Raw genomic sequence first — 26,557 nt, 5'->3', positions numbered from 1 at the left:
TCTTTTTTGCTAATGTTGCTGGTTAACAGCGGAAAATTCTTTTCTTTTGTTACTACCTCCTACCAACTCCCGGGATCCAAGAACCTTCTTCCGTCAAGAGAGCATCTTCTCTTGGCCTTAGGCTCAATTGCTCCCAAACAGAACAAGGTTGTCTGCACTCATTATCCTTAGGAGGAAGAAAACAAACACAAAAAACCAAGCTGACTCTGAAAGGCCGTGTTTCTTCCCAGTCTTGCCGGGGAGGGAGGGGGGCGGAGCGGCTCTGGGCCAAGTGCGCTGTGCCCAGTTTAGACTCAGGGTGCCTGACTGTGGGATTTACTGTTTCGGGACTCCAGCCCTATTCCCCACCCAACAGCTTTCCTCCGCCCGCTAACAACACTTCCCCAAAGCACAATAACACACCCCGTGCTCCAAGCGGTGCCAACATCGTATATATTATTTTATTATTCGCTCGTTTGCTTTCCATGGCAAGTGAAAAAATAATTTAAACCAATTATATGTACAGAGGCTTGGTTCGTTTTTCCAGGAACTTCTAGAAAGATCCCCATCCCCTCAGACTGCCAAGAAGGGCTTCCTTGAACATCTGTACAAACTCCACCTATAAAAGTCGCAGACGTAGAAAGGTTTCTTTATTGTAAGCATCACATTGTGGGAACAGGAAGGGGTCAGGGTGGGAAGCGGAGGAACGTGTGCAGGATGGGGGTCCACACACACCTGCCCAGGGTTGGTCCTGGGAGGGGAGGCTGCGGCCGGGGTCAGGTGATCTGCAGCGGGGTCTCCAACATCTCCATGAGGAAGGTGTCGATGGGCGTGTCCCCGATGAGCTTGAAGAAGAACAGGTGCTCCAGGCACTTCAGGCCGATGGAGCGCAGGGCTGGGAGGCGGAGCAGCAGCTTGGCAAACCTGCAGGGAAGCCGAAGGGGCGTCAGGAGCCGGGATCGGCCGCTCCGGGCAGCTGTCGACACCGGGGAGCTCGTCAGCTCTCCAACCTGGGAGAGGACAGGGGGCCTGGAAGGGCCACGGAGGCAGCTGGACGAGCGTCAGTCCTAGGAAGCATCAGCTCTGCCCTCCCCGGTGGGCTGTGCTGTGCTCACACCACACTCCCTGCGCCAGGACCGCAGGGCACCTCAGTTACCAACGCTCGTTACCGAAGTGCAAGCAGCTGTTACCAACATGCACGCTCGGCTTCTCGGGCTGTGCCTCCCTTTCAGTCAGGAGCAGGGGGCGATCCCCCTGAGGGGCCGTGGTCTGGGTGGGAGGTGACACACACCCGTGCACACGCACTCACACATTCTCACATGTGTGCATGCGACAGAACCCCACCACGTCATACACACACACCCATGCACGTGCCTGACTCTCATCACACACATACACATATGCACAATCACATGTACACACCCACATCCTCACATGGGTGTGAATACGTGCAAAGGAAGCCCCCCATTGTGACATATGCACACACCTATACACACCTGCCTCCTACGTCACACCTATATACACGTGCACACCACCACACATACATACTCGCACATTCTCATACATGCTCCCATGCCTCACACGTGTATACATGCACACACATGCCTCCACCACTGCCACACCTGGGTGCACAGACATTCACTCTTACACACCCTGACATACACACTCATGCATACGCATACACACCTATACACACTCACACATTCGCCTTCACTCTCAATACCCTCCTACGCGTGTACACGCACACACGGGCTTTCCCGCACTCCTCTGCACTCCTGTGCTGTCAAGGACCTTGGCTGTGAGCTTCCCAGGGAAGGAGGCCGGCATGTGAACAATGCGTCTCACATCTGCACCCCCTGCTGACCTCCCGCTACCTGCCATGTCTCCCATCCTGCTCCTGTGGGCCTTCTTCATCTTTCAAACCCATTTGCCCATGGGTTTGAAAAAAAACCCATGAAGCTTTTTTTTTTTTTAATGGTATTAACAGCAACCGGAAATCGGGAATTCATAACTTCCAATAAAAGGCCAAGAACCAAAACCGTATCAGCCACTCCTGCCTTAACTCAGAGGCTCTGGCTGGGCTGGGTCTTCACTGAGCATCACAACATGATTTCAAGAGTGAGTTTCAAGCTGGAATTTTAAGACTCCTTGAAAATGTGTCTATTTCTATATTCCTACGCCATGAAGGGTTACGGAACAGGGGCAATTCAAGAAACAAGACGGCACCACCTAAAAAGGTAGGCATTCCTTCTTTACATGGAAAAGCTAACGGTCTACACCAAGGCCCACACAACCCTCCAGAAACTGTTGATGGTAAAGCCTCTGAGGGCATCTGCAGGGGGTCACCAAGCAGGAGGAGAGAGTTAGCTAGCGACACTGAGCTCCTGGTCCAGACTCGGCCACAGCAGAGTTTCATGGAATTAGGGGAAGGGAAGGACTTCTCTAGAAGCAAAATACAAAGTTAGCCTGAGCTGTGACTCCGAGAATATATTTAGATCTAAATATATTTAGATTGTATTATACATTCTAAGAATGCCAAAGTTTTATAATATATAAAACACTAAATACAGAAGGATACTGCTGTCTTTGCCAACTGCGCCTGATTTAGGAACTGAGAGCAGGACCACGGAACTAAGCATGACCATGAAGAGCCAGAGCCCTGGGGAGGTCTCCAAGTTCCTCATTCACCCAAGGGTAGCAGCAGCGGGCCCCAGGGTGAGAAGATGTGCCTGAGGCTCTGTGTCCTCCTAAATTTCCATCTCTGCTTTCAGGCTGGAGAAAGCAAAACTCAGCCCCTGCAAAGTGTACTTCTGAAGAGTGTCCACGGGGTGGCAGCTCTCCACCACTGCGCGCTCTCCTCCACCCGGCCAGGCTCCTCAGCCACTACTTTCTGCAAAGCGGAGGTCACCAGCTGTCTGCACACTCACCCACCTGGTTGAGCCAAGCAATATCCCTGGTGCACCTGCTCAGGCTCCGGGGTGGGGTGTGGGGGTGGGGCGACCACCCTCTGTCCAGGCTGTGCTGGACGCGCCCCAGGGACATGCAGGGGGCCCAGCCTCCACACTCCCGCCCTGCGCCCCAGCTTCTGCCCTGATCCAGCCAACAATCAGGGAGCCCAGGCCCCTGGCAGTCCCGTTCCTAGGAGAACAGGCAAGTTCCCAAGTTCTCAATATGATATTCAGTAGAAACAACCTGAATGTTCCCCAGAACAAGAGCCAATACACAAGGATACATCCACCCTGTGAAATAGTACAAAATCACAGAAAAGGGTAATTTTGTACTTTTCAGTATCTGATAAAGTGCCCAAAATAGCTAAGAGAGGAAAACGATACACCAAACTGTATGATTTCCTCTCTGTAAACACACTTTTTTTTTTTTAAAGAAAAGAAATTTTTCTTAAGATTTTTTACTTATTTATGTGACAGAGAGAGACACAGCAAGAGAGGGAGCACAAGCAGGGGGACTGGGAGAAGGAGAAGCAGGCTTCCCTCCAAGCAGGGAGCCTGAGGCAGAGCTCGATCCCAGGACCCTGGGATCATGACATGAGCCGAAGGCAGACACTTAACGACTGAGCCCCCCAGGCACCCCTAAACACACACGTCTACGTACACAACCACTGACACACAAGGATATGGGAAAAAATACCCCCCCCAATTTATGATTAATTTCATTACCTACTTTATTCTTAAACACCTCCCTTCTTTCCCACAAAACCATGTTCTGCTTTTATAATAAGGAAAAAGACTGGTTCACTGTTTTGGGTGGTTTTTTGTTTTTTGGGTTTTTTTTTTTTTTTTTTTTTTGAGATAAATAATGGGACCTAGAGCCAAGTCGGAGGAATGGGTGAGTATGAGCCTGCCTATTCCTAACACCTTGCACATAATACGTGCTCAACAAACATGCTTAGTGCTGACTTCGAGCTAGGAGATGGGGTAGAAATCACCCACCACCACAGTTAGGAGCTCCCACCGGCCAGGGCCGAGCGGCTGCTGGCTGCCAGCCCCGTCGGTTGGACAGAGCCGTGACCTCACCTGCTGCACATATGAGGGCAACCGCCAGGTGTCCACCAAACCCAGTCTCCCCTTCTTCCTTGGCATACAGAGGCATCTGGAGAATGCTCTGGAATCCTCTGTGACCCGCTGGGCCATGTGACTAAGTTCCAGCTGGCGGCAGTGAGTGAAGAGATGGGGGACCTTTCCGAGGCCGGTCTGCCCAGATAGCTTCACCCCTGTGTTCCTCCCACTCCCTCCCTCTCCCTCATCTAGACACAGAACACGATGGCGCTCTGGGACACGGTGGAGCCCCAAGAAGGAAGGAGTGGACCCCTGAGTCTTGATGCGGAAGAGAGCTGGCCCTCCGAACAGACGGCCCACCCAGGACTGGCACGTGAGCAAAAAGTACATTTCAATCGTGTTCCCCTCCTGGGAGTGGAGCTCTGGGAGCTCTGTTCGCCAGCTTGGGCTCCTGACCCCTCAAGGCCTGTGTGTGTGTCCTACTGAAGGCCTGAAACCCACCCATTTGGAGTTCAATAAAAGAAACTCCAGTAAGAGCTGGAGCCCAGCTTCTGCACGACTGACACAGACTGGCTGAGGATCCAGAGAAAACAGCTTAAACAGAAATTAGACCTCACAGAGGAATGCGAACAACGAGTGAGAATTCAGAGCTTGTGATCTTAACCCTGAAAACAAAATGAATGTCTTTAAGGCAGTTTTGTCAGTTTCATTTTCGGATTTCGGCGAGATTTGAGGATCCCATTCTCTTTACTTCACTAGTTAGCAGAGCAGGAGACTTCTATTTAGCTGTGCTTTGGGGAAAGCATTTAAGTTTTTTGTTCGTTTGTTTTTAACGGCTCAGAACACCTAAAAGGGTAGACAGCTTTGGGGATCTTCTGATCAATGTCCTCCTCTTTAGACAAGGATCTCAGGGCCAGAGCCAACTAGAGGACCTTGCCAGAGGCTACACAGACGGCCTTGGGGAACAGTGGCCACGTGTTCTGGCTGCCACGGTCAGTCTGGGCCTTCTAGCACAGGCTTCAGTGGGGGCAGAGCAGAAAGCAGGGCGGTCAGCCCGGAAAGCACAACCTCTTGGAAATCAGACATACTTGAGGTCACATCCCAGCCCCACTGCACACCAGCTCCGTGTTTGTGGGCAAGAACCTTGGAGCCTTGTTAGAAACTGGAGATGATGGGACCCACATTCATTTGCTCATCTGCTTGTTCATTAGACACTGAAAGCTCTATATTGGGGCGCCTGGGTGGCTCAGCTGGTTAAGCAACTGCCTACAGCTCAGTCATGATCCCAGGTTCCTGGGAACTGAGCCCCGAGTCGGGCTCTCTGCACAGCGGGGAGCCTGCTTCTCCCTCTCCTGCCCGCTCGTACTCTCAGTCATTCTCTCTCTCTCTCTCTCCTTCTCTCCAATAAATAACTAAAATCGTTAAAATAAACAAAATAAAGCTATATACCATGGGCCCAGCCCTGCTTTAGGCTCTGGCTCTGGAGTGGGGAACAGCAAACAAGATCAGGTCTCTGGCTTCAGGGAGCCAACGTTTTAGCAGCTTTGAGCTTGTTGTTAAGATTAAACAACACATGCGAAACCTAGACGGTGCCTGCTGGGCGCCGCCATGTGTTCGGGGCAGGAGAGAAGGACAGCCTCGGCCAGCAGATCCTTCCAGCACTCCCTTACCTGCCAGGTTGTTCCGGATACTTCTGCTTTGTGTAGGCCTCGAGGGTGGCATACACCTTCTCCCGCAGAGTCTCTACCTCCGAGGGGTTGGACAGCCCCTTCGCATCTGGAAAAGATGACTGATTTAGCCTCGGGTGACACACGGCATGTGGACCCCCTTCCACACGGCTCCGTCTTTCTAATTACTCAGTTACTCGAGACACACTGGGACAGGGAACAGCAGTGAAAGAAACAAAGCTGGGGTCCTCGGTGCCCCGGCTCTCCTCTCGGTGCCCAGTCTACCCAGTAGACCCTGGGAACAAAGGTGTAAAACCCTGTTAATGGCCAAAGACACCCACTGCGGAGTCCAAGGAAGGGAGTTTTATTTTATCCAATCATTCTAGAAACATGACATTCACACACTTACTGAGTGCCTACTATGGGCTGTGCCTGGACGGAATGCTGAGGTGGGGCACAAAAACCAGACCCACCCACGTGAGCACCCAGCCCCCCTCCCTCCCCAACCTTTCCTGACTCCCCGCATGAGCTGACCCCTGTCTCAGAGCCCGGGAGCGGGGTAGAGTCTGACCGCTCTCGCACACACATCTCTGGTCCCGACTTCTCTGAACCCCAGATGCAAGCAAGACCTTCCTGGCCAGCTACTCTTGGAGGCCCACTAGCCACCTGAGACTTGAAGCACGAAGTCCTAAGTCCTTCCTCTCCCCCCGTTAGGAACCTCCTCTCAGCAAATAAAGCTCCGTCTTTCTAATTACTTAGGAGGACTAAACAAAGCCCCCTGAGAATTACCTTCAACACTGCTCTTTGACGCACTGTCTCTAGTCCATCAGCAAATCCCATGGCTTTGCTTAAAACTATATGTGGAATCTGGGTGCCTGGGTGGCTCAGCTGGTTAAGCGTCTACCTTCGTCTTGGGTCATGACCTTGAGTCCCACAGCGTGCTCCCTATTCAGTGGGGAGTCTAATTCTCCCTCTGCTCTTCAGCCTGCTTGTGCTCACTCTCTCAAATAAATAAATAGAATTTTTAAAAAACCATATGCAGAATCTGACTACTTTTTACCACCACCTTCACCATGACCCCAGGCAGCTAACCTCTGTGGTCTCCCCCATCTGCCCCCCAAACAGGCGCACTCCACACCCATCCGAGACACTTTCAAGATGGCACTAGGAGTAGAAACCATGAAGAATCAGCTTCCTGCCCTCGCCAAGGACATGTTCCCGCGCCCTGCCTGTCTGTCTCAGCTGAACTAAAGGAGCGGAGGACAACAGAGCCCGGAGAGAGCCCGGAGGCCGAGCACGGAGGAGGGCGAACCCCTGCACAGTCACCTGGGTTAAATAGCACGATGGCTCGCAGGCACCCCAACTCCGACTTGTCCATCTGCATGTCTTTCATTTTGGAGACCAGCTCAGTCAGGACCCTGTTCACAGGAAACAATGAGAGGCGATGAGAAAAGGGCCGATCCAATGAATGCAGCCAAGGCCCCTTATGTGCCCACCCCAATTTCCAGATGACGCGTCGGGTACTGGGGGCTCGGAGGTGAATAGGATGCAGCCCCTGATCCTGAGGAGCTCACGGTTTCACTGAAAACAAACAGACAAACAAACAAACCAGACGTGGAAGCAATAGGTAGCAACACAAAGCCAACAACGGCCAAGAGCCAAATCCAAGGGAGCACCCAGGGGAGAGCAGGGGGACGCAGGACACTCCGGCGGGGAGGGCGGGGAAGCAGCCTAGACGATTTAGAAACGCAAGAGGCAAAGCAGGACGAGGGTGTGGCGAGTCTGGAGGAAGATGGCAGAGGCGGACTCCAGAGACAGGGCAGGAATCTCCAGGGACCACGAAGAGGGCTGAGCCGGCCCAAAACCACGCTGGCCTCTGCGTGGAACGTGCAGGGGGAAAGGGCACGGAGGGAGTAGAGACCTCTTGCGTGGACGGGCACGTGGCCTGGAAGATCACTCTTCAGGGAAGTGGAAAGGGGCCGCGGGGCCCTGGCACTGGCCAGAGAGGCTGTTTCCAACCCTAGCCTCCTCTTTACCGGCTCTCTGTCCCTTTGTCCCGAGTCACTCACCCCCACCCGTGTCACTCCTGTCTTTGAGTCACATGCCTTCATTTTCCTTCCACACCACTGAAGGCAGAGCTTCCCAGGCAGAGGCTGGGGCTGCCTGACCGAGGTGGGTCTGCTCCCGCTCAGACCTTCCCCAGAGACCCTGCTACAGGGTCGGGCAAAAACCTCAGCTCATCTCTCCTGCCTCCCAACGTCAGATCCTGGCTGCGCGTGCCCCTCGCGGCCCCCAGGGTAAGCAGTTCAGCCTCCCCACCTGAACCTCCCAGGTAATGTCCGGGAGCCAGTCTCTCCTTTGGAGGCCTCCAGAGGTCACCGGTTCTCCCTTCCGCCCAGCAGCTCTGCTGCTCCCTGACCGGCTCCCCCACCCCTCCCACCCCTCCACCACCTCTCCGCTTCGCCCCCCCTTCAAACCTTCTAGAATCCACCGGCCACGCCCCCTAGGGTCTGCTCTTGTGTTTCATGGTCTCTCCTCTTTGGCCCGCGCTGCTGTGTGGGTGGTCCATCCTGCACACCAGCGCCACCCCCAGACCCACACACTCACGCACGCGCACACACTCGTGCACGCACACGCGCGCGCACACGAGCCCCGGAAGCAGAGGACAGCCACCTGTCAAAGATGGAGCCGACTCCGGCGCTGTGGGCGCTGCTCCGGTGCACGTGCAAACCGGTGGCCAGGAGGATGCCGTCCTGCACCGAGACGGAGCGGTGGGAGAAGGAGGCAATCAGCAGCTCGTTCCACCCTGCGCGGAGAAGAAAGAGGCCTTGAGGGAAAACGGACCACAGTCGGGCTTCACTCATGATCACTCGAGGCCTGTACTGGGACCCGCGTGGAACAACAGCAGCATCAGAAACGCGCAGAGGCTAAAAGCCAGCTCAGGACCACTCAGCTAATGAGTGAAGGAACAGGGTAAGACTGGGGGTCCCCAACTCAGGGCCCTGCACCTCCCCCACCACCTCCCCAGTACAGCTCAGAATGGCAGCTTGAGGATAAGGACTCTCTTTCCGCCCCCGATCAACACATATGGGCTGAACGTTGAGCAGGTAATCGTCAGCATGTTCGCTGCCAGGGTGGATAAGGGAGACCTCGAAGCCTCTGCCCTCAGGACCCAACTGCCCGGCTCGATCCCCTTAGCGTCTGGCAGCACCCAGCGAGCACGGAGCTTTCAGTCAAGGCTCAGAGACTGCGCACTATCTAACGGGGGTGAAATGAGGGTCTGGCTCCCCAAGGCTCAGCCCGTCTTCATGAACTCTCCCTGTTGGTCCCATGACCAAGAGGAGGCATGGCAACAGGTCACGTGCCCAACATCCCGGAAATGGAAGCCAAGACAGGATGCGGCCCACAGAACCTTCGTGGAGGAAGGGACCCTGGATAAATGAACTTGAGCGGGCACTCTCCGGCATCTTTCATCGCCTCTGTGAAATGGGAATCCCTCGAGTTCCTACAGGATAGTAAGAAGGGCGCACTGCTTTGGACCGCCCTCGATGAAATGGGACTTAGCTGTCTCGGAAAATCAAATGCAAATTATAAAACCGTGGCAAAATTTGCATAGGACAAGAGCCCCACTCTCCATTAACAATGTTTCATTGGGGAAAAACGTTGTGGAGGAGGGGCCACCCAGACGGAAGCGCCTGTAATTAATACAAAAAGAGTAACTGAGGCTCAGAGGGGTTGCAGCTTCCTCCGCTGACTTGACTTCTGATCCCAAGGGTAATCTCAAAATGGCAGCCCAAGTGATGGTCCCAAGAAAAACAAACCTCGATGTCCTTTACCTGCCCGGAGCAGAATGACCTGGTCCTCCAAGGTGAGGTCGGAGAAGTGGGGGATGCGCTTGGCCCATTCAACGAGGGTGAAAAGCTGCTTATCAGCAGCGTGGCATATGTTGGTGACAGGGTCATTCGTCTAAAAAAATGAAACAAAAAACACGAGAGTACGGTGAGGGCAGCTTCCGGGGCTCCAATGCACCCCTTTCCCATCTCCAGCCCCGCCAAGCACTGGGAGGTGGACGGAGCCCTAAGCCCGCATACCGAGTTCTCCATGTTCATATCGCCGTAGGATTCTGTCTTTGGTTCAACAGCAAGTTCAGCTTCTAGAATCCTCTCCACAGGCATGTCTTCATGGCCACCACTGGCACATTCTGCCTCACTCTCAGCACGCTCCCGACTCCTCTGCCTTTCTTCTTGCACAGCTGGCACACAGAAAGACACGCAGATGTCACCATGTGCCCAGGACAGCCACGGGAAAGCGAGTTACCTACCAGAGCTCCCACTGCCCTGTCTGTAACACAGGCGTCATCCTGGCGCTGGGTCAGAGCTGTCAGGATGTTGACAGATGGAACCAAGCAAGCCCAGCGGCCTGCCTATGCAGGTGCACACCTGTGCGTTTAGCCTGCAGCCTTCCCCGTTCATTATGGTGACCAGTCTAAGAAGTTTGCGTTTCAAATTTTCATAACCTTGATCCTGCTCCTTTAAAGAGTCACTTCCTCCTCTGTCTCTCAAGGAGCGTCTCCTGCATTTCACCTCTAGCTGCTCCCTCTAGAACTGTGGGCCTGCGATGGTTAAGCAGCGAGTGCATTACTTCACGAATTCCCTCTGTCAGATTCTATGCATCAGGCTTGGCATTCACGTCCCATTAGCTCTGCCCCTAATGCACCAGCCTGAACACAACATCACCTGATCCAACTTGTCAGGGGAGATCTTCGGGGAGCCATGACGGGATTTAGTAAGTGAAAAGGTGGAAGAATGTCACCTAGATGACATTTCAGAGTCAGCGGCTGATTTGGGGGGTGGGAAAGGGGACACAGGCAGAGGCGCAGACTGGAATGATCTTTGCCTTCCCACACTTAGGGTTTTCACCAAAGTTCATCCTAACCCTCAGAACCCTCATGGTCTGTACACAAGGATGGCAGGCAGACCCCCTTCGCAATTCTGTCCTCTCTGTTGACAAATATTCTGTTGGGTGAGTTCCCTTCATTCGTAAAGCTGTGGTTTCCATCTTCCTAGTCCTAGCATCAAGGAGCAAAATTCAGCATTGGTATGCTTTTTTTTTTTTTTTTAATCCCAAGAATCAAGAAAATTATCCTCTAAGTGAGAGGTTCACCAGGATCTTGCGGGGATAGTGAGACACAGAGGCTGCAGAATGAACCGGAGCCAGACGCTGGGCGTCCAGTCTGTCACACAAGGGACGTCAGTGACTGGCCAAGGTGGGTCTGAGAAGGGTAAGACCACAAAGACTCCACTCACACTCCAAAGTCTCCAGTAGAGACCCTTGAAGACGCCTCAAGATGAGAATGATATTCAGGGGCTGGGACGGAGGGAGGGGGTAGGAAGGAAAGAGTAGAGGGAGACGTGGCATAAAGAGAATAGAGCTGGGCGGCGACAAAAAGAAGAAACAGAAGGGAGAGAGGATAAAGAGAAAGTAGAAAAGAGGAGAACCAAAGTCATGTACTTTGGAGCCCAAGAAGTCTTTTTCAAAATGGGCTCTACCACTTCCCAGCTAACGGATACCAGACAGATGACAGCCCACCCAGCCTCAGTTTCCCTAACGTAAAGGGGGAATTACCATACTTGAGTGAGGCTGTTTGGGGAAGATGAAATGAAATAATTATAAAAAGTTCCCAAGCACCTGGGTGGCTCAGTCGGTTGGGCGTCTGCCTTTGGCTTAGGTCACAATCCCAGCGTCCTGGGATCGAGCCCCGCATCGGGTTCCCTGCTCAGCGGGAAGCCTGCTTCTCCCTCTCCCACTCCCCCTGCTTGTGTTCCGTCTTTTGCTGTGTCTCTAATAAATAAATAATATCTTTTTTTTTTTTTTTTTAAGTTCCCAAAAAGGTAGTTTTCCCTTCCCTTTGTCTCTGTCTGTGCTCCTGGGACTTCTGTCTGGTCCTCCTCCCTCTCCCCTGCCCCCCCTTCCTGCCTCCCCTCGTTTCTCCTCCCCCTTCCTTCCGGCCCGCTCGGTTAGCCTTCGTTCACGGACAGCACAGACGCTACCATGTGTAGTTTCATCTGTCAGCTGGACTGACTGGTGAAAGTTGAGTGCTTCTTGTATTAATCGTTTTAACATAGGGGAGCAGGCTTCTATTTGTCTTGATTTTAAAAGATGGGGAAGAGCAAACTAAGTTAAGTTTCCTTTATGGTCCTCAACTGGCTTCTTTGTACAGCTCTGTACCATGGAAGGGGAATAACCTTCAACCTTCAACAAAACAACCTGGGCTTCCGGGAATTCGACTCTAATTCCAATCCTGCCATTAATCGCGTGATTCTTTGCTGGTCCCCTCTCCTCTTTGTGCCATAAATCTTACTGCCACAGCAGAGGAGTCATATGTCTGTTGCTGGGGAAATCTATGTGGCAGACATTCTGAGCTACCCTACTACACGCATTCGGGATATATCCGGGGGACACTCGGTGATCTAAAATAGCACCAAACTCGGGGGGCCCCTGGGTGGCTCAGTCAGTGAAACGTCTGCCTTCAGCTCGGGTCATGCACTCGGGGTCCTGGGATCGAGCCCCGCGTTGGGCTCCCTGCTCAGCAGGGAGTCTGCTTCTCCCTCTCCCCTACTCATGCGTTCTTTCTCTATATATAAATAAATAAAACCTTCAAATAAATAAATAAATAAAATTATACCAAACTTCTGCCTTCTAACAGAATTTTATCCATTAGCCCAACATACATTTACTGCACATTAACTCTAATAGCCAAAATTTATGGAGTGCATGCAACACTTTGCACAGATTACACTTCACTCAATACCCCATAACCCTCTCAAGTACTAGTAGCCACAGAGCAGTTACGTAACCCGCCAGAGGTCCCAGAGCTAAGAAAAGATGGAGCCAACACGTGGACACAGGCGACAGCCTTCCGAGCCCACCCCTCAGCCCTCTGTACCTGTTCCCAGTTCTGGGCCGGTTGTACTAATGACGACCACACAGGGCTCGAGAGGGATGTCAAATGCTACTCACGAACTGCCTCAGAAACAGCCCATTATCTAACTATCCAAACTCTGGTATGTGACCAGAAATCACGGAAGTAGACTTCCCCATGACCCCTGAGGGTTATTTGGAGCCTGGAAGCCAGAGGGTCCCAGTCCTGCATCAGCTCGGCCATTAGCCTGCTCAGGAGGCTTCGTCAGGTCCCAAGGCTCTCAGGACCTTCGTTTCTGTCAGGAAACAAATGTGTGATCGCTTCTCGGCCTTTTGGCTAAGATCAAGTATAGGAAACAAATGTGTTACATCGGAGAACAGCAAATGTCCACGCCGGCTTCACCACGATGTCCCCTGAAAAGGCAGTGGGTCTTGGGCCCTGGCTCCCGGCAGACACCTTCGGGGCCCATCCCATGTCCCTCCCTTTCTATCTACTCAACTCTCCAGAAACTCTCCATTCAATAGTTTCTCTCCGTTGACTGTTCCAGAGTCGTCTTACTCTTGTCCTCAAGGCAGTGTCCACCCTGAGCTCCCGATTCTGTAAATCGAGGTCAGAAATGAGAGCGGTGAAGGAAAGTGCCCAGCAGCCTCGGAAAGTGGCCCTTCCTCCACTCAGACCCGGGGCCCATTCGCTCCCCTGCCCCGATTCCTTTCGAACTTCTCCAAAAGCCCCTTTACCTTCTGAATTTTTTTTTTTTTTTAAGATTTTATTTACTTATTTGTCAGAGAGAGTGAGCACAGGCAGGCAGAGGCAGAGGAAGAACCAGGCTCCCTGCGGAGCAAGGAGCCCGATGCGGGATTCGATCCCAGGACGCTGGGATCATGACCTGAGCCGAAGGCAGCTGCTTAACCAACTGAGCCACCCAGGCGCCCCACCCTCTGAATTTTTACTACTCAACTGTTCATCACTCCCATTTTTCCACATTCTTTTCAAAAAGGCAGAAGCCAAAACTAGACAGGGCTCCATCAAAGAATCAGAACAATGCCAGCTTTACAGGAAGGACTGCCCAGGCCCTTAGAATTCCCATGTTCCGGTCTGACTGACTTTTTCTTTCGTGAAAGAGCCACACTTCCTGCCCTTTGTGTGCCAACCACTCTGACTGGAACGGAGCTGAGGGCGGCCGGGCTTGAGTTTTGGGAGACGGCCGGTGAGCAGCAGACACGGCCGTTCCTCTGAGGGACGCCTTTCACCTGCCTTTAGTTCCATCTCATCCGCACAAGGAAAATGCTTGTTTTTCCAAGTCATCCTGAATTTACCTCACCTGTCCTGAGAGACGAAAATGGCCCCCTACAGCCATCATGCTCTTGCTGATGGGAGACATTCTTTGGGGTCTTAAATTTTACGTGTGACCATCATGGCGGCAGAAGCCCCACGGAGCCGCAGTTCTGTCTTGGTGAAGAGACAGTCTCCACCAGCTGATTTTTCACCTCACCTGTTCCGACCGGTAAGAGCATGGATTCCTTGACAGCCAGAATGACACGAGCATGAAGCAGGCCCTCAGTTAACACTCGCTGCAGGAGGGAATGAAGTTCTCTCAGGAGCTCCTGCATGACTAAAACTTCGGATTCCGATACTCAGTTTAAACCACTCACCCACTCATTCGGCAATTACGTATTAAATGCCTACTCTGTGCTAGTCGCGGCTGACAAAGCAGTCGGGGGGAGAGCAGAAAAACTTGCCTTGGTGGAGACAGAGATAAACAAAATAAGTAGGTTAGATGTGGTGATACATGTTGTAGAAGAGACTAGGAAGAACCCGGGGTGGCTGATGCAATTCTAGACGGCGTAGACAAGCAAGGCTTTACCCAGAAGTAAGTAACGGTCTGAAGGAAGAGAAGAAGGGAGCCTTGCAGGCACCTGGCAAGAGGGCGCTGCGGGCAGAGAGACATTAAGTGCAAAACTCCTGGTGGCCCAGCAGAGACCAGCAAGGCTGGACCAGAGAGACCTTGGAAAACTCCCCTCACCAGCCCACACCGGTTTCCTCAGCTGCGGAACGGTGAGCGCTAGTAAACGACTCTGAAGGGCCACCTCCATCTACCTCAGACATGCTAAGAAGGTCCATTTTTGCTTCTTGGTAGCATTATCTCCTCGGAGAAACTCCGAGAACCTTTTCTTCATTGATCCCTTCAGTCAGCCTCCCCTATTCTCAGAGAAAAGAAGTTGCTGGAGAATGAGGAGTCACCTGGGGCGGACGACATGCCTTGCCCCCATTTCCTGGAGAGAGGCGGGACTTCCTCACTCTGCAATCGAGTAAGAGGCACCATTCATGCTGTGTCCTGGCTTGAGTTCACGAGTTAATTAACTGCCCGATTCGATTTGTGATATTTAGCAGAAAGACCTTTCAATTTTCTAAATGACCGTAAAGTACTTTCAGGTTTTTTATTCCTTGCTCTGCAACAACCAGTGTGAACCTATGCTGTAAACTGAGAGACATAACGTCCTAAAACTGTACACCGACGGTCTCTCTGAATGCGAAAGCGATGTCCGATCACTGGTAAAGCCAATAATCCCTCTCGTCCATGGGATGCACCAGCCTCAGAAGAGCTGTAGCAGCCCAAGGTTACATAAGCCCACAGAGATGGCTCAAACCAGTCAACCTTCCCGTGAGGATTAGAGGCAAGGAGCCTGCTCTGCCCAGAAAGGCCACGAAGGATCCGAATGACCCATGTGTGGGGTCCAGGACCCGGACGACAGCTCTGAGACTTGCTGCCCGGCTGAGAGGAGCCCTGGAGAGGGTCCAGCCTGCGGACCCCCACCTGAGCGTGGAGGAGGAAGGCGCTCCTGCTCTCTCTGCTCTGGGGGACCCGCTGCGTCGGGCAGGGGACTCGACCGCAGTCCTCGGGAGATCAGGAGGGTGCTACCGTGGTTTATACCTGTCTCCCCGCGGGGGCAGGGCCTCACCTTCCCTCTTCATGCCCATCACCAGGCACTTCTGGTAGCGGCAGTACTGACACCGGTTCCTCTGGCGCTTGTCAATGAGACAGTCTTTATTATCGCGACACGTGTACATGAGGTCTTTCCTTATGGTTCTCTTGAAGAACCCTTTGCAGCCTTCGCAACTGTACACGCCGTAGTGCTTCCCTGCTCACAAGAAGAAAAAGTTAACCAGGCAGAGACAGTCCTTGTGTTCATTTGGACCTTTCCTTGACAAGAGCCCCCTCGGCTCTTCCCCAGGGACCCCGGCCCACCACCTGGGCTCCGGGACGGAACGCAAAGAGCAGCCAGTGGAGAAGGCAGGCTGGACCACAGGGCCCAGACGAAGGCAGAGTCAAGAGGCCCCTGCTCGTGTCTCCCGTCCGGAATCGCCAGTCCCAGAGAGAGCGCTGTCAGAAAAGTCCTGACCCAAGATTGTGTTTACGTTTATTTTATTAAGGCAACTCTTGTGTTTATTTAAGCAAAATGTTCTGTCTCCATCCAAGACATTAGTACACGTAATAAATAAAAATATTTATGCTTGTTATGTAGTATCTAGCAGGAAAAAAAAAAAGCCCTCAACTTCACTAGTATTTCCCCATAATTGAGGCCCCAGGACATGGGAGCCCCACTGAGGAGTACTGTCTTCCACCACAGACTAGGAACAGGAACCTGGGTTATGGATTTTTCTAGGTGCTCTTGCTGTTGGGAGAAATAAATTGATATATGATCTTCAGAGCATAAAAGGACATGTAGTCTTATGACCTAAAGATCTGATGGAAGGCGGTTTTGCTTGATCTAGAATATTCTGTTACATGTTTCATTGCCTTGATTATGTGTTCCACACAGTTTCCAATGACCCCAGCCACAGATGGCTCCTTTGTGTCAGGAGAGCCACCACGCGCACCTGACAGGGGCACCAAGAATGAGTCACAACCTTCCTTCTATGCAGCCCTTCTCAGATCTACACACCAGACAGCTGTGCTCAATCGATTTGAATGTGGAAACACAGAAGGAAGCAGATCATTCGAACTCTATTTACCCCCAGTTCTTCAGTGTAACCTGTGATGTTGTTTAGCTGTGGACCCAACATTGCTTTCTACTTCCGTTGTACTCAGGCTGACGGAAAACTGAATGTGGAGACGTCCTTGAGAACCAGTCGAGACACGCATTTGCATCCCAGGAGCTGATGTGTCAGAGGAAGCCGCCCTCAGGTAAAATGGGGGCTCGAGATGGCCTGCCTGCTGAAGCCAGTTGGGGCTCAATCAGTGGCCCACACCAACCCACTGAATGCATAGCAATAATAAATATGGGATTTTATCTTAGGCGGAAAAATCCTAAGGCTCTCAGCTCTGAAGTATTTGTCTCTGAGTAACATGGTACCTGCATGTCATTCCCATGACTCTCCCATATTTGAGTGAAATTCCCAGACTTTCAAAGAAGCCATAGCAGAGGAAACCCTGCTGGGGTGTGACCAGCCTTCTGTTGGGCAACGGCCAAGCCCGCACGATTTGGCAACCACGTTTTGAGAGCAAGCGAACAAGTCAGCCACACTGCGAAGTCAGTTCCAGGCCCCAGGAAATTTTCGATGGAGTGAATTTTGCAGTAGCTTTGGTGACAACAGGAAGATGAGGAATCCTCAGTCCGCCACCATGGACAGCCACACGAAAGAGCCTTCCCCATCTTCTCATTCATCAAAACAGAGATTCTCATGCCCTCAAAATTGGCGGGGATGCGGGGTTGGGGGAGGGGAAAGAAGTCACGGAAGAAATGATTTGGGCAAAAATGGAAGAGAATCAGAGAGGATGAAATCTATGAAAACACAATTATTTCTACCCCTGAAATCATGTGAAAAACCTAGAATGTTGTAGAAAGAAATATGCTAAAAAAGTCTTTAGCTTCACTAGGAACATTACGGATAATGTTTTTAGTTTTCTTGTGTACTTTTCTAGTTCTTCCTACATTGGGACATTTCCTACCCTGGGACAATATTTTTAGAATTAGAAAAAAAACAATTTTTTTTAAATTAAAGAGATGACTAATTACAACAGCTTCACTATGCCACATAAATGGTATACACCATAGTAACTCCAGAGAGGTGTTTCTGAAATGCTTCCTATAAATCCAATCCTTAAAAATGAACTCATACTTTAACTTTACACAGATTTCAGGCTATGAATCCAGTGCCAGAAATTTACAGCCTGGGCCCCATGCTGGACCATCCTCAAAGGCCCTTTTTCTTCCACTGGGTACAAAGTAGCCAGGTAAGCAGTGGAACAGGCGCCGTCTTGGGACCCTCACTGGACGGGACCCCCAAGAGTGGCGTCTGCTTCTACACGTACCTGAGGATCTATCCCCACAGATGGCACAGATGTGTTTCACCAGAGATCCGGGGCTGGCTGATGGGTAGTTCATGTTTCCAATCCCAGGAAGCCCCGGTAAGGGTTTGATGTCCTCTGAAATGCTGACGCTGTTGACCACATTTAGCTGTAAGGGGAAGAAATACAATAAAACACGGAGACAGAACAGACCCAATGCCCGAGATGGAAAGCAAGGAGGGTATCCTTGCAGAAAAAAACAAAATCTATTTCAAGAAGTAGTTCGTAAGTACAGAGTATCCGAAACTGCCTGTTGGGGGGATATGAAATCAAGGGAGAAAAAAAGTGACACGGAGGAACTAAATCATTTGTAACACCAACTCCTAAGTTGAACATCACAACACATGATCAGAATTATTATTTTTTACTCATTTTACCCGTGTGTTTCTTTAGAGCTGGAAATCCACCCTGAACATGCTTAAGACCCACTTAGAACAAGTCAACTATGTGTTTTTAGATGTTGTTATAACGGCAGACTGTCTATTCAGCAGTGCTCCAAGAGGAGCTACAGCTCTTAGGCAAAAGACTTAGACTCCAAGAGAACCAAGCAAAAAAAAAAGGCAAATCGATTCACTAAGTCAATCAACAGACACTGGCTGAGTGCTTACCCTGCAAGGACTATGTCAGGCTCTGGGGTACAAAAGTGAGGTCTAAAAATACACACTCGTAAGGAGTTCACAGTAAAATGCAAGAGAAGGTCATCTCAACAAGCCCACAGAGGGTGCTAAACCAAATGCCAAATCATTGCAGTAGCACCAAAACTGGGTAGAAAGCCCCAGATCATGGTGTTGAACTTGACCATAAGGAACAGGCCATCATCCAATGAAACTGGAAAATTCATACAGCCAGGGACTATGTGCTTTGTCTTCCCCACACCCGACATGGGCCTGGCACATGGTAGGGAGTTGGTGTGCCCAAAAGGCTGAAGAAATGAACGTGTGTGTCCCTGTCCTCAGCCCTGTCCCAAGTTCACATTGGGTCCTCAACACCACCACCTCCATGCCTTCCAGTGCTCGGGGAGATTACCAAGAGCCACGGCTGAGTGCTCTGTATTCATCAAATCGTCAATACACATGACAGAGGCAACCACTTAGCAGAAACTGTGAGTGTCCATGAGCACAGCCCAACCTTCTAGGCACTGTGAAGGGAGACAGAAAACCTAGATCTTTCCTCGAAAATGCACACTCTCATTGAAGAGTGGGGACGGGCACAAAAAATAGGAACACTTACAAGTAAATTCCCAGGTGGTACCGAGTACCCATGTGTTTGGGTCCAGTAGAGGCACCGGGTAACTATCTGGGAATGGAAGCAAGTTTCCACTGACTTCTGTATGGTCTACATGAATTTTGAACCATACTATCTCCCTAAAGTGACAGCAATTCTCAAACTAAACCAAAGGTAGGATTTGTTTCTCTATTCAAGGCCTTTGGGACAGCAGGGATAATCAATAAAACATAAAACACAATACAGCCTGAGTTACGTTCCTTCTAAATGTACAGCTTTTCAATTCACTAAGCAAATACTTACTGAGCACAGGAGGTGGGGGCAGAGGCTCGGGTCAAGGGCAGTAAGGGATGCAGAAACACAAGACAGCCCATAGCTCCTTGCTTGGAAGTCCAAGTCATCGGGAATTTTTAAAAAAATTTGTACGAAGGATGCAAACACACTTGAATGGGAGACTTCTCTCTCTCTTCCTCTCCCCCACCTTCTGCACGGGGCTAAGACAGGGTATCTAGAACTCGTACCCAGTATTTGGCTTTGTATTGGCATCACACTGTGGTTCTCAGCCCTAGATGTATACCTGGGAGCTTTAGAGGAAAAAAAAACAAAATAAAAAGAAAAGCAGATGCCAGGGCTCCACACCCCGAAATTCTGAGTCAATGGCTCTGAGGGTCATTGGTACCGCTGTTCCTCTAGGTTTACCAGGAAATGCTAATACGAAGTCAGGGCTAAGATTCACCAGTTTGGCAGGAAAAACATCAATCACTTTGTTGTCTCAGGGGGCCGGACCGACTCCCATTCTGCCCTTAACAGCCCTGGAACTTCAAAGAAGTTACTTATCTTCATCCATCCCAGGATCTGTATCTGGAAAATGAGCCTAGTAAGACCGAGTCCACAGAGTCGCTGGGAGGATTCTGTGACGTAACACCGGAAAATCCCCATCACAGCGCCCGGCACCCAGGAGGGCCTCTGTGAATTCCGGCTCCTACCATTCTAATAAGATCCGGTTCATCGAGACGAGACTTTTGAGTGTTTCTTACCAGTCGACATTCTACTCTGTGCTAGGAATTCTGCAGTAAATGAGCCCACATCCACCGAAGGGGTTAAATGATTCCATTTCTTGGGGGCGGGGGTAGGGGTCGGAAAACTAATGCTGTCATGATACTATCTAGGTTATCATTACTTCGGATGTGGGACATAGTTAAACATGTACGGCTTTTTAAGAAATAGGTTGAGGGGTTTCTGTTGGTGTAGATTCTAGGTGACAACTTTTCTGGAGCATGACAGTGAAACAGCTGTCACCCCTTAGATGCACCCATGAAATGTCAACACTTTAGGTCAGATGACCCCAGAGAAAGAGCCTCTGGCTGACCAAGGCTCTATACCCAAAGCCTCAGATGGAGCAGAAGGAATATGGGAATACGGAGGAGGCCGCCACCACCTGAGGCTCTAGAGGCCACCCCTCCCCTTCCCCTCCCACTGCCCTGACCTGTGGGACCAGCCTCGCCCCCTGCAGCCTCCAGAGGTCAGAGACAGCAAGTACTGTTAACGCTACTGTTAGCACTACCCTCTACAGAAGGCCTGCTTGGCGCTCACAACAACCCCGTGAGATCATTCTAGTCTCCAGATGAGGAAACCGGGCCGGAGAGCAGTTGGTTTATTCGAGTGTCCATTCAGAAATACTCCGGGGATGCAGGAAGGAGCACAGGGGCAGCCCCTGCCTCAGAGGGCTGGGCCGCTGATGAGACTAAGAGTCAGCAGGGATTGCTCAGGAAGGAAAGGCCCCCACTGGCATCAGGGAAGACTTCCTAAAGGAGGCGGCATCTGAGCTAGGATGCCACCGGCAGCCTTCAAAAGCGGCAAGACTCCTGAGGGGCCAGGGAGGGGCTGGTGATTGGCCAAAGCTCCCCACCCCCCCACCCCAGAGCAAAGGCCCCTGAGGGAAGCTCGGGGGCTCCCGTGGCGTGTGGATGGCTGGGAGGCGAGGCCTGGGGGATGGGCTGTGACAAAGCCCGAGGCTTGCCTGGCTAAGGAGAGTGGATTTAATCTCGAGAAGCAATTAAAAGCAGCCACTGGAGGGTTTGCACGGAGGACCACTGCTCCTGAAACTCTGCCTCGGGGAAGGAAATGAGGCAGCAGCTCCAGGAAAGCCTGGAGGAGGGAGACACTGAGGCTGTCGCTCTGCCCAGTCGCAGGTTAGGGGCCTGCCCAAGCCGGAGCCCACGCTAGGAGCTCATTCCTCCTTCACAGCAAGACCTGTCAGAGCCCCTGCCCTAGCGGCTTCCTGACCCACCCCGGCGGTGAGGAGCTCCGTCTCCCCCAGCCGGGAGCCGGCAGCCCCCCTCCACCGCGTCTCCTCATGGGGCAGGGGCATGCTCCCTTCTCCACTGGCCTCTGCCTGCTTGGGGTTCATGTGGGCTCCGCGCGAAGGTAGACGGGATGAGAGGCAGCCACCCAGGAGTGCAAACCCATTAGCTGCCTGGCCCAGAGCCCCCCCCGGCTGTCTTGTTCCATTAGAAGCGGCTCTGCCGAAGCGAGCCCTTTCAGAGCAGGGGTTCACCAGGCGGCTGGCCGCTCCCTGAGAACAGGGCGAAAACACACTTGACTGGCCTGGCTTCCATTTGCAGCCTCTCAGCCAGGGACCAAATGCTTCCCGGATGCCCTAGAGCCATCATGGAACATCAGGTCCCGCATTTCTGAGCTGCTCTCAGCCAAAATTATTCCACTGAATGCAGATAGGCGGAGGGCCTGCCAGGCCAGAGGGAGGCCCTCCTTTTCCAGGGACCGGACTCTGCAGAGTGGGGCTCCTTTAACCCAGTGAGAGTCTTTGTCGTGAGGAGTAGGGAGCTTGGACTTCCCAACTGGGAGAGAGGAGCCCTGGGTTCCAGTGGACTCCTGCGCTTCCTCACTGTGTGATCTTGTCCGGGTCACTTAACCAGGTCCCTGCTTCAGAGACTCGGTTTCCTCGTCTACAGACTCGATCCGTGCGTGGTTTTTCCAACCCAGAGTGTGCGTGTGGCTGGGCAGTGGGCACGGTGAACGAGAACGCTTCTGATCTCCTGCCCCGAGTTCACCCAACCTGCTTGTATCTGACACACACAACAGCCTTCCAAGCGTGCTTTCTCTCGAGGAAAAGACTTTACAGCTTAACTTCTTTAAATCACTACAGAAGATGATTCTTAAGGTCTGTTCCAGCTCTAACACTTGCAATTTTTATTACTTAAGTATTCTCTGTAAAAATCTACAAGGGTAGTAATTCGGTTATCGATCACTACCAGGGCAGGAATTATCAGGGACAGAACCCAGGCCAGGCAGCTGGGTTCAGGTGGGGGCATTCCAAGGACATGCAGGGCTTGCTTCCACGTCCAGACAACAGGCAGCACACTCACACACACACACACACACACTCACATACACACACACATACATGCATACATACACAGAGTCAGGAAATGGGGACCTAGATCCTTTTGTCTGAAAGCCCCATAAATATCTTCCCAACGACATATTCGGTGTTTCTGGAAATTGCTCCCTCCACTTAGATACTCCCCAGAGCAGAGACTGGGTCTTATAATTTTTTTTTTTTTTAAATCTCCAGTGCCTGGTTCAATGAATGCTTATGGTAATGAACTTCTGTGGAACCTCTCAGCAAGAGTGCGCCAGAATCAACAATCACACAGGGTTAGAGTATAAATCACTGAAGTGTGTAGTATCACCTAGGTGTAATAATAATCACGTCACCACCTTACTGCCGTAGAGTGCTTAAGAAGTGATTTTTCAAATCCAGAGCTCCCTTAATATTCATAACTATCCCTGTAGAGTAACGAGGGGAAAGCATGTTACCCCAAAACAGAGAAAAGGGAACTGAGACCCACGGAAGCCTCAGTGGTTTGCAAAAGGTTACAGTCCCCGCCCCACAGTACCGGATTCAGTTCCCTTTACTCCTCGAGAATGAAAATCCAACAAGCGCAAAAAAGAGCGAAGCTCCAACAGCAGGACAGAGCAGGGAACGGGAGACGCAGCTGCTGCCCCCACCCACAGCTCCCCCGCTCCCCTCATCCTGAACCTGTACTTACCCTAGACCCGGCTCACCGCAGGACCATGTTTCCTGCACGAGTCCCCCTCAGACCCGTCCGGGGGTGAGGAAGACAAGATGCACAGAGACCTTCTATGCGGGTGGTTCAGAGTCCAGCCCACTGCAGCTAACAGATACGAGGTGCCCTGTGTCGGCCGCTTCACTGGGCAGAATGTTTCTGCTCAGGGGGTTCCAGAGCCCGAGCCCACGACACCGCTCGGTGTCCAGGGCTGCTGAGCTTCCCCAGAGCTTGGCAAGCTTAATATAGCTCCCGGAGTGAAACTTGGCCTCGGCCTCTGCACACAGCCCAGTTGGCCAGGACCACAGCTCTCAGCTGACCTTTCAACCCCAATCCCTCTGTACAGACATATGGTCCAGGAATAGCGGCCCTGCCACTCGCTCGGCTAGGAAGCTGAGTTTATTGGTTCGGTTTGGCTCAGTCAGACCGGAGCATGGTTGCTAAAAGCAGCCTTGAAGGATGGTGTCTTGCCCACTCCCCACCCACAAGCCCTGTCACTGTCTGTCACCTCACCCTGTCTTATTGCTTCATAGATACAATGATTGCCGTATGAAACCATCTTGTTCCTTCCTTTGCTGTTCGTCCGGCTTGCCTGCTACAGTGTCACCACTGTGAAGCAAAGACTTCGGCCACCTTATTCAGCGCTTATCCCCAGAACGCAGGACAGCGGCAAGGACCGCCAGACACGCAGCAGGTCTTCCTAAAAAGTTGAATGAGTGGACGGGCGCGCCCTGCCAAGAGTTTACTTTCAGCCCAGAACTTCGTTTCCTTCTGTCCCCAGCCCACGGGCCAGGACCTGCCTCCCCGGAGTCCATTGGCACGAAAGAAACAAACAATATCTCACATTCTCAAGGGTAATCACCAGCTCTGCTTGTGACAGGAGGTGAGAGTGGCTTAAATACCGAGGGGCCATCCCCGCGGCCGACTGGTCCCCACCCCTCTGAGTGGTCACACACTCTCATGGAACAGGCATGTGGGACGTTCAGAGCTGCCTTTTTCCTGCTCCCTTCCCTGGCGCCCTCGTGCCTACCGTCGCCCACACACGCTGCCTTGCAACTCTCCTGCGTGATGTGCCACGCCCCCTTGCGGCTCCTCAGGTGCACTAATTCACCATCTTTTGATCCTTGGCAGCCAGAGGAAGATCTGGGGGTCACGGACTGAGTCAGCACCCACCACGGCAGCAAGGTGAGTGCAGCGTCATGAACACAGAGTGGGGGTCAGGACGCTGGGGCCAGAACCCCGGCTCTGCTGCCGACTGGCTGTATGCGGGGGGACCTGTCACTTGAGCTCCCTGGGCTCTGCTACTTGAATTGGTGGGATGAGGACAATGTAGACAGAATTAGTGGTTCTCCAGTGGGCTTTCACCAGCTCCACAAGGGCCAAATTATTGGATGGGGGAGAAATGTATACTCTGAAGGAGATCCTACGGGTGAAACCATCAGATTACAAACTGGAGCTAAAAGGCCTAGCCACATGTGACCCATTTGCTTGTCAAATCTTGACATCTAAATGGCTTCAAGGGAAAGGGACAGCTCCCTGGAGACCCCACCAGCCCAGCTGACAGATGTCCGCCCCACTGACGCACCTCCGTTGCCTGCCTGGCCCCAGCTCCCGCAATCCCACTCAGTGACCACCCCCAAGGTCTTCTCCAGATGCTTGGATCCCCCAGTCGATAGATTTCTGAATCCGTTAACACCTCTAAAGTTCTGTGACTCCACATGGCTTTGCTTCCAGACCCCGCACCCAGGAAGCCTCTTGAAAGGGATGGTCTAAGGGTGGTCTCAGAAGTTCTCCCTGTATTAGGAAGAAATACTGGCATGATGGGATTCCTGACTCTTCTCCAAAACCATAAATTCCAAGGAAGCCTCAAAACCTACTAATTCTGCGGTTGGGGCAGGACAGTGCAACCCAAAAGTGAGATGCCCGTAAGTAAGAGAGGAGACATGGCAGATGGGATTATTGTTGCCAATTCTTCACATCCTCTGCACTCTGTCTCCGTAGTACTTCCGGCTGAAACAGGCACCACCTAGTTCCCTGCCCTGCCAGTGTTGGGGTGAGCCACACAGTTCGCTTAGGCCCATGGGACACTGGTGGGCACAAGCGAGCAGAGGCTTCACTGGACCCTGCTGCTCTGGTTTTCATTTTGCACTCGAGAGACCCCACGAGAAAAGCATGCCCCCACAGCTGTCGCTCCTTTACTCTGGGACCGAGGAGCAGACCTGCACCGCGTCTGCAGACTCGCCCAGCCCCCCACCATCTGAGGCAGAGCCACCCCAGCCAACGTAAATTTGCAAGTGAGGGGGAAAAAAAAAAGCGTGTGTTTTTGTAAACCATGATAATTTGAAGATTGTTACGCAGCATCATCCTGGCAAGAACTGACCACCACAGGAAAGGAAGGTGGACGACCTCGCTGCGACACTGCCGGCAGGAAGCGGCAACCGGCCACCCTCGGGGTCCTCAGTGCAACAAGGACATGCCGTCCACGCACACGCCCCCTCCCCTCTGTAGCAGCGGAAACACGAGGAATTAGGGGAGGTTTCCTTCCTGGGTTTCCAGTCTTTTCCTCCATCTCAGGGACAACGGGCCATCTTCTAGATCTGTCCATGTGCCACACCTGCCCAGTCCTCCTCTCGGGGACCAGCTCCTGGAGAGCAGACACGGCATTCTGATCATTTCCACGTCAATATCGCCCTCAGCTTGTGGTGGAGCCGCAGTCACTTCATGGACTTGATAAACACTCATTATTGAATTGAGAAGAACAGAGAGGGGTCTGTCCCCAGAATGACAAACGGCCCTCAGAAACGAGGAAATCACTGCCAGGGCTAAACCATTAAACCAGAGGGGTGGCCTGTGGGCCACAGCCTCCTGGCCCATGAGGCATGGTCGACACACTCCGTGAAGGCCCTGCAGGAGACACGACCCGTCAGCAAGCAACCTCGAAGCCCTGCCGAGCCAGGGCTCAGCTCCAGCAGCAGCCAGGGACAACCTGTGCGAGGTCGCCGGCAAGTCCCGCGAGAGGACGGGCACCTACCTGGGAGCTGGGCGGAGCGACCAGATTGATTCCTGGAGGCGCAGGCAGTGCACCTGAGGGAGGGCCCATGGCCGACGTGATGACTCGATATGGAGAACCCAGGGCATTGAGGGGGGGCCCCACTGCACTCAGAGTCCGTGGGGCACTCACTGGGGTGTCCGTGTAGCTGGGGTGGCTGTCCATCGGCTTCCCTGTGGACAAGGCTGCCGATGGGCTCATGGACGTGGAGCCGGAGTGGCCGGGGGAGCCTGTAAGGAGAAGAGCATAGGTGAGGGGAGAC

At 52.3% G+C, this 26,557-nt stretch overlaps 1 protein-coding gene across 9 annotated transcripts in view; it reads right to left on the bottom strand.

Moving 5' to 3' along the window:
* Positions 1 to 426: 426 nt before the first annotated feature.
* RXRG (retinoid X receptor gamma) overlaps positions 427 to 26,557 on the bottom strand; it is a 213,567-nt gene continuing 187,436 nt past the window's right edge. For 8 of the 9 annotated variants that reach the window (XM_059413399.1, XM_059413397.1, XM_059413398.1 and 5 more), the window contains 9 exons: positions 26,278 to 26,525; positions 17,896 to 18,040; positions 15,542 to 15,721; positions 9,751 to 9,911; positions 9,496 to 9,625; positions 8,333 to 8,465; positions 6,986 to 7,077; positions 5,663 to 5,768; positions 427 to 903 (listed from right to left, as the gene is read on the bottom strand). In XM_059413399.1, coding sequence (XP_059269382.1) covers positions 756 to 903; positions 5,663 to 5,768; positions 6,986 to 7,077; positions 8,333 to 8,465; positions 9,496 to 9,625; positions 9,751 to 9,911; positions 15,542 to 15,721; positions 17,896 to 18,040; positions 26,278 to 26,496 — 1,314 coding nt within the window. In that variant the 5' untranslated portion in view covers positions 26,497 to 26,525 and the 3' untranslated portion in view covers positions 427 to 755. Of the gene's footprint in view, positions 904 to 5,662; positions 5,769 to 6,985; positions 7,078 to 8,332; positions 8,466 to 9,495; positions 9,626 to 9,750; positions 9,912 to 15,541; positions 15,722 to 17,895; positions 18,041 to 23,228; positions 23,362 to 26,277; positions 26,526 to 26,557 lie in introns of those variants that run through there. The other variant, XM_059413404.1, reaches the window with a different exon arrangement.

Source organism: Mustela nigripes, chromosome 10 (genome assembly GCF_022355385.1).
Source record: "Mustela nigripes isolate SB6536 chromosome 10, MUSNIG.SB6536, whole genome shotgun sequence".
Lineage (NCBI taxonomy): Eukaryota > Metazoa > Chordata > Mammalia > Carnivora > Mustelidae > Mustela > Mustela nigripes.
Note: the sequence above shows the minus strand (reverse complement) of the source record. Positions and strands in the feature narration are given on the sequence as shown.